Below are 12,035 nucleotides of genomic sequence, written 5' to 3' on the forward strand. Positions count from 1 at the left end.
GGGGCACGTATCTGTGTGTGTCAGGAGAAGTGACAGGTTTGAAAGCTGCCCTGATGCACCAGAGGGGATTTTCTGGGTGCCTATAGAGGGAGATTACATCCAAATGGTGTTATCAGAGAGACTTGAGCTCCTAAAGGGGGTTTTATGACGCTGGGTCAGTGAGCTGGTTCTTTCCCCTCAAATTCCATCATTCTCATTTTTCTCATGTATTTGGCTCTGTGAAGGCAGAATGTGGCTCACCTGCTCATTCCTGACCAGCTTGCTTCTTTAAACCAGAACCACAAAGTTGTACGAAATTGAAAGTTGAAGCTTTTTATATTACTTTTGAAACCAAGAACTAGATTCTGAAAACGGTGTTGTGAGCATGGTTTTTAATTTTTCTTTCTGGAGACCTGGGGTGTTTTTTAAGCAAATGTTCTCTCTAAGCATTTGGGAGCAAAACTATCTTCCATTCCTCATGTGGTAGGGTCCTGCTCTATGACCAGACTTTTGCTTCAAAGAAGATTGCTTCCCTGATGCTGCACAGTCCCTAAATCTGTAGTGAATGTGGGCTCTTAGACTTTAAAACCATCTACTTTGTGTTTCTGGATGTTCTTGTGCTTATTGTTTTCTTTCTGGCTGGCTTGTTTGAGGGATGCTTTTTGTTCAAAGTTGTTTTATCCATTTTACAGCGGTGATTGGCTCCTAACAGTGACCTTTTTTTGGTATCACTGATTATTTGCTCACAGAGTCCAGCCAAAATCCAAGCTCTATCTGGAAACAACCCCTCAAATTCTGGTCTCAAGGCTATCTTGATTTCAGAAGTAATGGAGGGGTGGGAAGGAATAAGTAAATTTGTCCCATGTCTTGTGCTTGGGACTCGTGCCAACTTCCATCCTAAAGCATGTGTTTCCTAATTTCCAGCCCCATGGCCTGATTCTAGCTTCGGCCAACTTTTCTATGCCTCTGCAAGACACCTTTGCTTTGGTCTGGGATGTAGCCAGAGTGTGAGCTGGCTGACTGCAAGAAGTGTATGGGAAAATATAGCAGGAGAAGCCTGAAAGACCTGGCATTGAGTCCAGGAGCACAGCTGGAAAGAGCTCTGGTTCAGCAGCAGGAGGAGCTAAAGTACCCAAGTATGGAGGCGTTCATAGTCTGGGAGGTAACAGAGGAAGGGAAGAGCTGAATAGATAAAAACACTTGAAAATTGACACTGATTAAGCAGTTATGTCCTCATTTTCTGGCCAGTATAGGTATGAGCTTTGCTTTTTCTGCTCTCGTGAAGGCAGGTTAGTATAGTGATGTCTGGAAGGAGGGCAAGTGTTTGTGGTGACATTTTTTCAGTGCTTGTTTTGCTCCTGAGTAATGTTGTTGGACTAATCGCTGCACTTCCCAGCTCTCTGCTGTGTAATGGCTTTGCCAACTCAGAGGGAGGCTGTGAAGTTTAACTCTGTGCAAATCAGTTTGAAACAAGTAGGTGCAGGGTATTGAAGAGGAGGTAGGAGACTTTTAAAATAAATAATGCAATATCATTGCCTTGTCACCTGGGAGGCATTTTCCATAGCGTAGGCTTCCCCAGGCAACACTAAAGTTGAGTCATTGATAGTCCAGGTCTGTGAGTCTACCACACATCTGGGTTTCCTTCCAGAAACTCTTTGAGTAGAATCCGAAACATTGCCTGTTTGGCTGCGATCTCCATGGGGGTGGTCAGGGGAACAGCCTGACAAATACCCAGGGGGGCTGGAGAGGTGGTCACAGAGCACACACAGAGTGATTCTTCGGTGTTCATGTAGATGATATGAGGCACAGGAGACATTCCAGACTTGCTGAGCGCACGCTGCAGGAATGACCTGGGCATGTGCAGGAAATCCAAAGCATTCGTAATGTGACAAGGACATGAGGCAAGTAGCCTTCCTTCTCTGTTTGGAGAGAGGGTCATGATGGTGGTAAAGCTGGGCTGGGGAAGGTGGGAAGCAGACTGCAGTCAATGAGTCTGTGTCGAGGTTCTGCAGATCAGCACTGTGCCCTAAACCAGCTGCAAACATCTTGTTTTCTCTGTCCAGTGTGATGCAGGATCTCGTCCAGAAAGCAGCCAGGTCCTGTTAGCTGAAGAGACCAGCATACCTGTCATATGAGATGAGCACACAGCACTTTTACAGCTGTGCAGCCATCCTGAGAGGAGGTTCAGGGGGCCATTTGCTAGGGGCCACCTGTTTAGAAGGTCAGAGTTGATGCATTGCACTGTGTTCTAGTAATGCCAAGCTGCAGGTGCTGTTTTTCCCTGGGACTGGTTTGGGTACCTCCCAAGAGTGCTCTGGGCTGTCAAAGCCAGTGGCTAAAAGGGTGAGGTTATGTATGCTACAGAACTTGGGTAGGAAGGTCCCCAAGACTGAGTGACTCCCTAAAATTCTGGCCTTGTTGAAAAATGAAAAGAATCCAAGTTTGGTTTGAAAAGTGAGTGATAACAACTGCCTTTCGTGTCTTTGAAGAGAACTGGATGCTTTGTTTTTAAAAGAAATTGTAACACAGATAATAAACTTGGTCTGGATTTTTTGTGTGAGCTAACATCAAATGCCTCTTCCTCCTCTGAGGAAGGAGTGTGGGGGGGTGAGGGGGTGAGGGGGAGGGAAAATCCTTGGTCCTAAAGCAGCAAGTACATCACATCAAACATGACTATGTTAAATACTAAAATGTTCAAAGTACAACTGAGATAGATAAAGGCTTTGATGGGAAGTGGATATTTCCCAGGGACATTACAAGCAATAATCCAGATGTTATGGTGTAATGCAACGAGTGTCCATGGATAGATGTGGAGCTCAAGCCAAGCAGCGCCTGCTGTAGGCCTTAGCCCTCCACTCCCATGCTGTTACGCCATATGGAAGCAATCTCCAGGCCCCTTTAATAGCCAGCTTTGGATTCCATTTTCACAGGGCTCATAGAGCTAAGTGGAGCTGTTTTATGGACAAGTTAGATAGAAGCCTTTCCAAGATAAACATCCAATTTGAAATTAGGACATACCAAGCTGCAAAATTATTTTAGGGCATATTTCATGGAAGCACTGCCATTTTTCTAAGGCGATTGCCAGACTGTAGAATGCCCTTTGATCCCTTGTGGACATTACTCCCTTTTTTTTTTCTTCTTCTTTTTCCCCCCGCTTTTCTTCATAAAAAGGATTTTGAAATAGTTGCAGTGTTTAGGGAGGAATATATCTGCTGGGGCTTTGAAGTATGTCCATGGGAACAGTTGTGCTTTAGCTTTTTCTTTGCCTAAAGATGAACTTTAACAAATAAAAAAAACCCAAGCAAACAAAAAAAACCCCAAACCAAAACAAAAAACCACATACACAACCCCCCCAAAAAACCCTAAACAAACAAAAATAAAACAAACAAAAATCCCCAAACACACACAAAAAACCCCAACCCTCCCCCCACAAAAGAAAAAAACCCATCCCCACCTCCCCCAAAAAAGAAACCTAAAACAAAATAAGAAATTGCTTTGCAGCTGGATTTAAAAAAGAGACCAAGATTTTGATTCATAAAGGGAGGAATTTTGTAACCAGTGTGCCAGAAGAGCCAAATGGGGTGTTTAAATGCATATTAATTTGCTTCTGGGATTCAAAGAGTTGGGTATTTTAACCAGTAAAAAGCAAGATGAAAAAAAAAATAAAATAAAAAATTGTGAGTTCGCCACCCATGATTTAAGAATTTTGTTGCTGGGTAATTGATCCATAAAAAGTAATCTTCAGCCATCAGGTGCTCTTGCAATCGTTTTATTTAGCAACAACATTTCTTGCTTGCTTTTAAAGCTAACACGTCCTGTTTTAAAGCGACTTGTGAAATCTTCTCCTCCGTCTTGCTCCCACCTGTATGTGACATGATTGAAGCTCCAAAGTGTGGCGAGTTAAAAGTTGCTTCAGGGGGATAAAATACAGCAGGGTTTTTACTGTGAGAAGAAAAGCATAGCCTTGAGTTTTAATGTTCCCACCTCACCCTCCCCCCCTAAATAAAGGCCTATTTAATCATCCTCTGTCCAATAAAATATTGCCAGTTAGCAAACTGTTAGCGCAGCCGTGCTATGTAGGATGAAGCTGTGAAGGTAACAAATGTGGCTACCAGGTAACCATAACTCCAGATAAAGAGCCTGCTGGTGTCAGTGTTTTTTCAGCAGGCATCAGTATTTTTGATTCGTGAGCTTGGTTTCTGGAAGCAGGAGCTGCAAAGGCAGCAGGTGAAGAGCTAGTGCAGATGACAGGCAGTTGAGTGATTGAGGAGGTGGAAGATGCGTGTTCAGCCTTTCACCTGGCCATAGGCTTTTTGCTTGTGGGCTGCCCCCCTGAAAGGGACAGACTCACATTTCATGGATGTAGCTGGAGACATTTAAGAGTTTACTTTTTTCCCTGCTTCCACATCTCTTCCCCATTGCTCTCCTGTGTCTTTCCCTGAGCCAAGGTAACAGATTGCTCTCAATGTTTGAGCTCTGCTCTTGCCAGAGCTCAGCCAGGTTAGCTGAAGTTGACTTCTCTGGTGGTTTAAGCTGATCCTGCAGGTTTTGCTCTGATGCCAAGCACTATCCCTTCATGAGGCCAGTCTCAATACACTTCGGCCAGCAAATCCATAGCATCCTGTTGCCTTCCATTCCTTGCTTACTCTTAGGGGACTGTGGTACCTCTCTGACTTCTGCTGCATCCATGTCATAGTCAATTTGAGCAGAAAAATGTGAGTTTGGGTGTATAAATGTTTCATGTTGCTGATGTGCTTTTCAGTCGAGTTTCATGCGGAGCACGCGGCTCTCCGACTCGTTGCGCAAGAACCAGTTGTGGAATGGGCTGGTCACCATCACACTTCTGGAGGGCAAGAACATCCCTGGAGGAAATTGGGCAGAGATTTTTATTCTCCTCAAACTGGGAGATCAAAGATACAGGAGTAAGGTGAGTATTCGGATTTTCCTTAAGTTGGAAGCCATCAAAGTACTTGGTGTTTCCTTTACTAATGCTGCAGATGGAACTATTCTTGGATGTCTTTTGTATAAGAGAGATCAAAACCAGGACACCAGATCAGGGACATTAACGTTTTAGTTTTTGGGTTTTGGTCTAATACAGAAAGAGGAAGTTAGGGATGTTGTGTGTAACTGTTTTTGAGTATTTAACGTACTCATCATATTGAGGGACGTTTGACATTAATATGAAATGAAATAAAGCTACATGCATCACACGTGTTTTGCTCTCTGCCAACACAGAAGTTAGGTTTGCAGTGTTAGGTATGCCCGAAAAACAGACCTGAAATGGTTCCCAGTGCAGGAGAACTTCTTTATTTTTAGTTTTTAAAGACCTTTCCTGAAAAACGTTACCTATAACAGGAAAGAAAGCCCCAAGCCAAAACACAGACTATTCCATGGGCTTCATTTGAATTTTCATTCCTCTAGGCTGTGTTTACTTGCATCCAGCAAGAAATGAAAGGGGATGTACATTTCATCTCCAAAGTCTAATAAGGAAAGGGGCTGTAAATAAAATCATATTCTGTTGAGAAAGCAAGAGCTCTGCATGGCCTGGGAAGTGCAGAGGGAGGAGGAGGAGGAGGAAGCAAACAAACCCCCTCTTGTACAAAACGTACAGAGCAAGTTCAGGGAACATAACGTTCAGATGTGGGCGCATCTGAAACCTGCACTCCGTCCCCCACGTCGGACCTCAAACCAAGGTCATGGTAGAATGTTTTTATTTAGAAAAGCAGCTTTGAAAAAAGCCAAATGGCTTAGTTGTTTTAGAGTAAATACAGATTATTCCAGTTAAGATCCCTTTTTATGTTTGTTTTCAGTGGTTCATAGCCTGTGTCATGAATCTGCAAAACTGCCCTGTTTGCAGTCACAGAAAACAACAAAATTGAAAGTGAAGAGCCAAGTACAACGTTGTCTACAGTCAGTTCAGTGCCGAATATTCTGTCTGAGGTCCAGCAAAAGTTGGGGACTGCCACTTTTGCCCTAATAAGACTTCTAATTAATACTGCTTCCTGTTCTTTCCTGGAGTCGAATAAATTTATGAAGTATGCTCTGTCATGGTCCAGAAAAGTAGAGACAAGGTGGGAGAAATCTTAGTCAGGGTCCAGCTAATCTTATCTCCTGTTATCTCAGTGGCCATGCTAAAATTAATGGTGGGTAGTGTAGTACGATATGAATTGCAAGTGATTTAATTCCCCAATCTAGTGAGTACTTAGAGTAACCTGAACACATGAGCAGTCTCACCAAACTCAGAGGGACAATTTACAGATATCAAATTAACTAGATATTACTTAATTGCAGGGCTGCTCCTTCTTTGCCTGTATCTTAACACTGGAGGATAAAAAAAGTACTGATTTGGGTTCTTTAATTAATTCAAAGCTGGTTTCAGGTGATTGCCCTAAAAGGTTTATTCTTGATTTCCTCCAGTGTGTGATGAATGATGTCCACAGTCCACTGAAAGTGGAACTGGTGGTTCCATCTTGCATTTCAGAATTTCTCCAGCCATTCATGTCACACTTTCATATTTATTGTTATTTGAAGAGGAAAGGGTTTTAAAGAAAGATGATGCTATGTGTGATGGGCTGGGGAGTTTTGGTTGGAATGACCTTGATGCCCTAACAGCCAGCTTTGTTCTTGTAGAAGAATTGATATGTGCTTTACTGTGGAAATAAGTACTGTTTAAGAAAAGTAAATATTATAACTGCATGTTTTCTAGACACTGTGTAAGAGTGCAAATCCTCAGTGGAGGGAACAGTTTGATTTTCACTACTTCTCTGACAGGAAGGATATGTTGGACATTGAGGTGTGGAGAAAGGATAACAAAAAACACGAGGAGCTTTTGGGAACGTAAGTTGGGTTTTTTGTGGTTTTAGGTTTTTGGATTTTGTTTTTGGTTTTGTTTTTTTTTCATGGGATGGGCTACTCACAAAAGCTAATGTAATTTTGTAATGATTTTGTAAATGGATCAATTTATTTTCATTAGCAACATCATGCTGTATGTTTCTTGCCTTGTTCAGGTCATGTCTAGATGCCTCTGTAGGAGTATGTTTGTTGAAACAAAACATTGGATTAGCTGCAGTCTGTATGCAGAGACACCCCTGGTGATTCTGTGCATGCTGACTGTAAAATCCAGAGTGCCACAGGAGCTCAGCAGGATCTGTTTCTGGGTTTGCTTTGGGTTATCTCGTTCCCATTGCCACCACAGAGGCCTGATCTGGGTGGATTTGGAGTCCCAGGCTATTGCATAAGCTGATGTTTAAAGCAGCATTTCCAGGGACAGCCTCACGGGTGGTCTTCCCATCTCCTGACTCATCCTGGGCTTTGTCCCATTGCATTATTCCACTATAGCTTCAAATTCTCCACTAATGATCTTATGCCATGTTAGCAAATAAGAATTTTGGGGGGAATAGCAATCAACCTTTAGGTTTAATTTTTTAATTGGGAATAGAGTATGGTTCCTATTCTTATGTCCTGCTCATTCCCTTCTACTCTTACTCCATCTTCTTTTGTACAATATGGTTTCCTCCTTTTCCCTCCTTCCTTCTTCTGGCTTGCAGTGTTGTTTTCTAGATCCACTCTCAGACTGCATCTGGACAGTTGGCTACATGCAGCAGCACCTACTTAGTTTACTGGAGTCCCTCTTGGGTCTGTCCATGCTTATCTGCTTGCAGGATCGGTGCTGCAACCTTAGAATTCTTTGAGGCAGGACTGCAGTTGTTTGCTGTTCTCACCTGGCTAATGTTTCACAGCTTGCTGACTAAATAGTAGTAACTCGTAAGTGCATTCTCTGACTTGAAGCATTCAAATAGTTTGAAACTATTCACTGAAAAGAACAATGCCCTTTGGCTCTACAAATGTTTGTGGTTTTGCAGAGCAGGAAATGCTTTCTGGCTGAATGCTGTTGCTCATCACATGAAGAACTGGCTGAAGATGAATCTGTTCCTTCCATTCTCACAGTTACTTTTATTACTTCTGATACTCTATGTTTAGAGTTAAGAAATGTAGCAGTGTTTGTGGCTTGTCCCTGTTTGGTCTCCCTGATGCTGGAGCAATTCTTCCTTAGGTTTTTTTTTTTTCTCCCCATGGTTTCTGGCAGGTGGTGTTCAGTGTGGCAAAAAAAGAGCAAAATGCTTCCTCTATTATTTAACATTTCAGCACTGAGCCTGAGTGTGTTAGATTTACCTTAAAGTTATTTTTTGCTATGTGGAGAGAAAAATATTGCTGCTGTTGCCTTAAAGCACAGCAAATTTTCTGTGGGATCAAACCAGGAAAAACATTCTGTTAGCTTTTTAAAGAGCTATTGCAGGAATAGGTAAACAGCAAATGCAGAATAACAAGTCTTGTTTTAACATTGTAGAAACTTTTAACACCCCATAAATAATAATTTATGAAGGGTTCAAGAGCAGTCTAATCTGGAAAAGGATTCTGTAGGAAAAACAACATTATGAGGTGCCATGTTTATTGTCTCGGTGGCTTCCAAGTTGAGTTTGGAGATTTCTGCATTTCACAACATCATTGTCAGAAAGATTCTTCAGTAAAATGGTTTTGTGTTATATGTGGCCATTACATGTAGCACTACACCCCAAATGCCCTCAAATAATTTGCAGGGTTTTAAGGAGAAGGCAAAATTCCCCCTATCTGAATTAATAATTCTGTGGCAAATTTCTGGGTAAAGATTCCTATGGAGCTCCCTATGGAGCTGTGTATGGGTTGAAGTGTGTTGATTAGACCTTTAAATACATGCATATTTTTAATATTGAAATGAAGTTGAGGAGATGCAGAAGATGGAGTCATGTCTGATAATCCAGACTGCTGAACTTCTGTGGGCTAGACTTCTGTTAATTCCTTTAGACCCAGCATTTCATGTACCCCCTGGAACATGGCTCTTGTCCCAGGGATAATTTGGTTTTGAGGTAAAATATTGTCCTTGAAATGAGACCTGAAGTGTCTGTGGAGGCTATGGCACATGTACAGTAAGAAATCTGTTGGACCTCAGGTACTAAACACTAACACCTGGGGCATTTGTCTGCTGCTGAATTAGTGAGGAAACATTGGGTGCAATTTCATGTCACCCTTCTGTCACAAAACAAACCCTCACTGTCAGTGCACACTGCAAGCTGAATTATTACATCCAGCCTACCTGTGTTCTCCTTAGATTTTCAACTGGGTCCTATTTCTCTGACTTGCTTAAAATACTGCAGCCTTGTGTGGTTCAGTTGCTAGAGTCTGACACAGAGGAGTGGCTGTGTTTTGGTGCTGGATAAATAATCCCTCTATTTAGTCTGCCCAGAACTGTTAGTAAGGTTTATTGAGTGCTTTTTGTGTCCTTTGGGATAAGAGGAATGCTATAAACAGGAGACTATGTTAATGTATATTAATAAACAAAGGTGTTAACGTGTGCAGAATTTATCCAGGCAGAGTTACATTGTTTATGCCAGGCTGTTAGTCTTTCTGCATTAAGGGATATGTTTTGAAAAGGAGAAGCTGCAGAATGTTGGAGGGTTTTGCCTTTTTTTTTTTCCTTTTTTTTCCTTCACATATGTACCTCAAGAAAAAAAAAATTACAAAAATTAGTAGATTTAAGACCGTGATCTGTGAGTCTGAAATGTGTCCAATACCTTTGTGATAAATGCCTCCAGGAAACAGTGACTTTCCAACAAGAAATAATCCTCATTTTAAAGGCTGTGCTGTTGGGATGGAGCAGTAAAATCTATTATGGCTGTGTCCAGACCTTTCATTGAAATTTTAAGCTGTAGGAAGAATCAAGCAACCAAAATTAATCTGTAGAATAAGTCAGAATAAGATTTTCTTGTCTCCCAGACACCTGTGGCATTTGAAATTCCTGTGATAATCAATCTGACCTCTTGAGTAGAGGTTTTAAGAGTTTTGGAGCAGATAAAAAATGGCAGTTGTGTGCCTTCTTTTCATATATATATATATATATATATATATATGTATGTATATATTTCATACATATTTGTTCAAGGATATGTATCATAACTTCATGACCTGTGGATTGGGTAATAAAATCCAGCTCCATAGTACTGGTAAGAGGCTAAGCTCAATACCTTCCAGTGAAATTTTAACATTTGATTCCCTGATCGAGTCAAACAAATAATTGACCACCAAATTTACTCTGTGGTGTTTGCAAGTTATATTTATCTGCAAAATTAATTAAAAGGTTAGGGGGAAGTTTGGCAGCTAACAATGATGGCTATAAGTCAAAGGAACAGTCTTAAATAAGAATTAAAGCTGTGGTGGTATCCTCTACAGGTTTATATATAGAGGTTAATATAGAGGTATAGACCTCAGTATTGATCAGGCAAAGGAGGGAAAGCGTATAATTAATAGTGGTTTAAAAAGGTGATGCATTTGGGTGCACAATGCACTCTCAAAGTCCAGTCCTGTGTCCCCTCCAGATCATGCAGATAGCCATGTGTGTGAAGGACTGTGCCTGAATTTAATATGTGAAGTAGCAAAAGATGACAACAAACAGAGCTCTCCTGTTTTGAGATAGGATTACTATGTTGAGAATTCAACTCAGGAGATTATTTGCTTTGCCTGAAATACAGAAAAAAAAAAAAAGAAAAGAAAAACTCTGGGAGTTTTGCCCTTTGCATTCAGAGCAGGTAACTCTTGAGCAATAAGTGGATTGCCTCCATTAGTTTTATACTGTGCCCATCACAATAGTCTCTTACTACTTCCCTGTGAAATAATTATCTGTAATAAGGACTTGCAGGTAGAAGGCTGCAGAAGAAGGAAGGGAAGAATTTCTGTTTCAGGAGGATAGAGGGGAAGTAGTTGTGAAATCATTAGGCTCCTTTTAATAGTGTAGAAGCATTTGTGTGGAAACTGTGAGCTTGTATTGCAAATTGAATGTCTAATTGTTTCATTGAGCTGTATTCTTTGCAATCTGATCAGTTATATCCTACAACCTAAATGAAACAGATTGGCTTTTTTTTTCTTTCCTTAAGCCTTTTGCCATTTACAAGTGCAAATGTGGATTTTCTTTTCCTCGAAAGAAAATCCTGAGGCATACCATCACCTTGAGTGAACACAGATGTTTTAAGGAAGTGAGTTTGCACGGAAATCAGACATGATTTGAGGAAGAGATGCTTATACTCCACCTCCTGCTGTGTTCCCCTCCACATGTGCATCCATCCTACCCCTGCACACTTTCTCTTGATCTTTTCCTTGACCTTTGGCTAATCAAATTCTTTAAATAAGAGAAAAAAATTCCAATTTGTCAAAACAAGCTAGAGTTATGTTGAACTTTGCCTTTGAGATCGAGAGACTTCTGAGGTTATCTGTTGGTGGGAGAGACACCATTGTCTGAACAAGTTGTCTTTTCTTTCATACCCCATGGAAAGTTCTTAACATAAAAAAGCAAATGCAGCTTTTCCCAGTTGTAGACTGTGTTGAGTGGGTGGTGTATGAAATGCTGATATGGGAGATATGGCCTCTGTTGCCAGCTGAAGCACCACAGACCAGCTGGGTGACCCTGAGTTTTCCTTTCTCCTTCCTTCACTTTCTTAATCTGTAAAAAAACAGAACACCCCCCCCAGATAAGGATACATTCCCCCTTTTGCACTGATACCTCAAGTATCAGCAAAACTGCTGCAGTCTGAGTGGCAGCTGTGTTAATGCAGCCAAGGTGATGATGACCTCCAGTGTGGAAGTGATAAGGCCTTTTTGTCCAATGCTTGCCTTTTTGGTTGTTGTTTTGTTTTCCTTTCTCCTTTAACTTCTCTTGTCATATCTTTCTCAAGAGTCTAAGCGTAGCAATGAGCTTTAAATGCAGGCTCTCCTGCTTTGAAACCGTGCTGAGAGGCTGCCTATGTGCCAAAGAGTGTTAGTATTCTTCATGGTTTATTTTCTTTTTCTTTCATAGCACTTGAAAGCAGCTAATAAGAGTAAACTTGCAACCTGTTGTAGTTTCAGTGCAGTGAATGGCAAAGAGCACTTAAGGGAAAGCCCTCCCCATTGATTCAGGTCAAAAGAAGATGGCACAGAAAGCTGCGTTTTAATAAGCGGAGCTACCGAATGACTTACGAACTCACCAGAGC

At 41.4% G+C, this 12,035-nt stretch overlaps 1 protein-coding gene across 1 annotated transcript in view; it reads left to right on the plus strand.

The window, feature by feature from the left end:
* The window catches only part of MCTP2 (multiple C2 and transmembrane domain containing 2), a 108,516-nt gene that overhangs the window by 27,149 nt on the left and 69,332 nt on the right, over nt 1–12,035 (plus strand). Inside the window, exons 8-9 of the mRNA XM_054388334.1 lie at nt 4,742–4,906; nt 6,686–6,816. Of these exons, the coding sequence (XP_054244309.1) occupies nt 4,742–4,906; nt 6,686–6,816 (296 nt within the window). The remainder of the gene's footprint in view (nt 1–4,741; nt 4,907–6,685; nt 6,817–12,035) is intronic.

The sequence above is a fragment of the Indicator indicator genome, chromosome 16, assembly GCF_027791375.1.
Source record: "Indicator indicator isolate 239-I01 chromosome 16, UM_Iind_1.1, whole genome shotgun sequence".
Classification (NCBI taxonomy): domain Eukaryota; kingdom Metazoa; phylum Chordata; class Aves; order Piciformes; family Indicatoridae; genus Indicator; species Indicator indicator.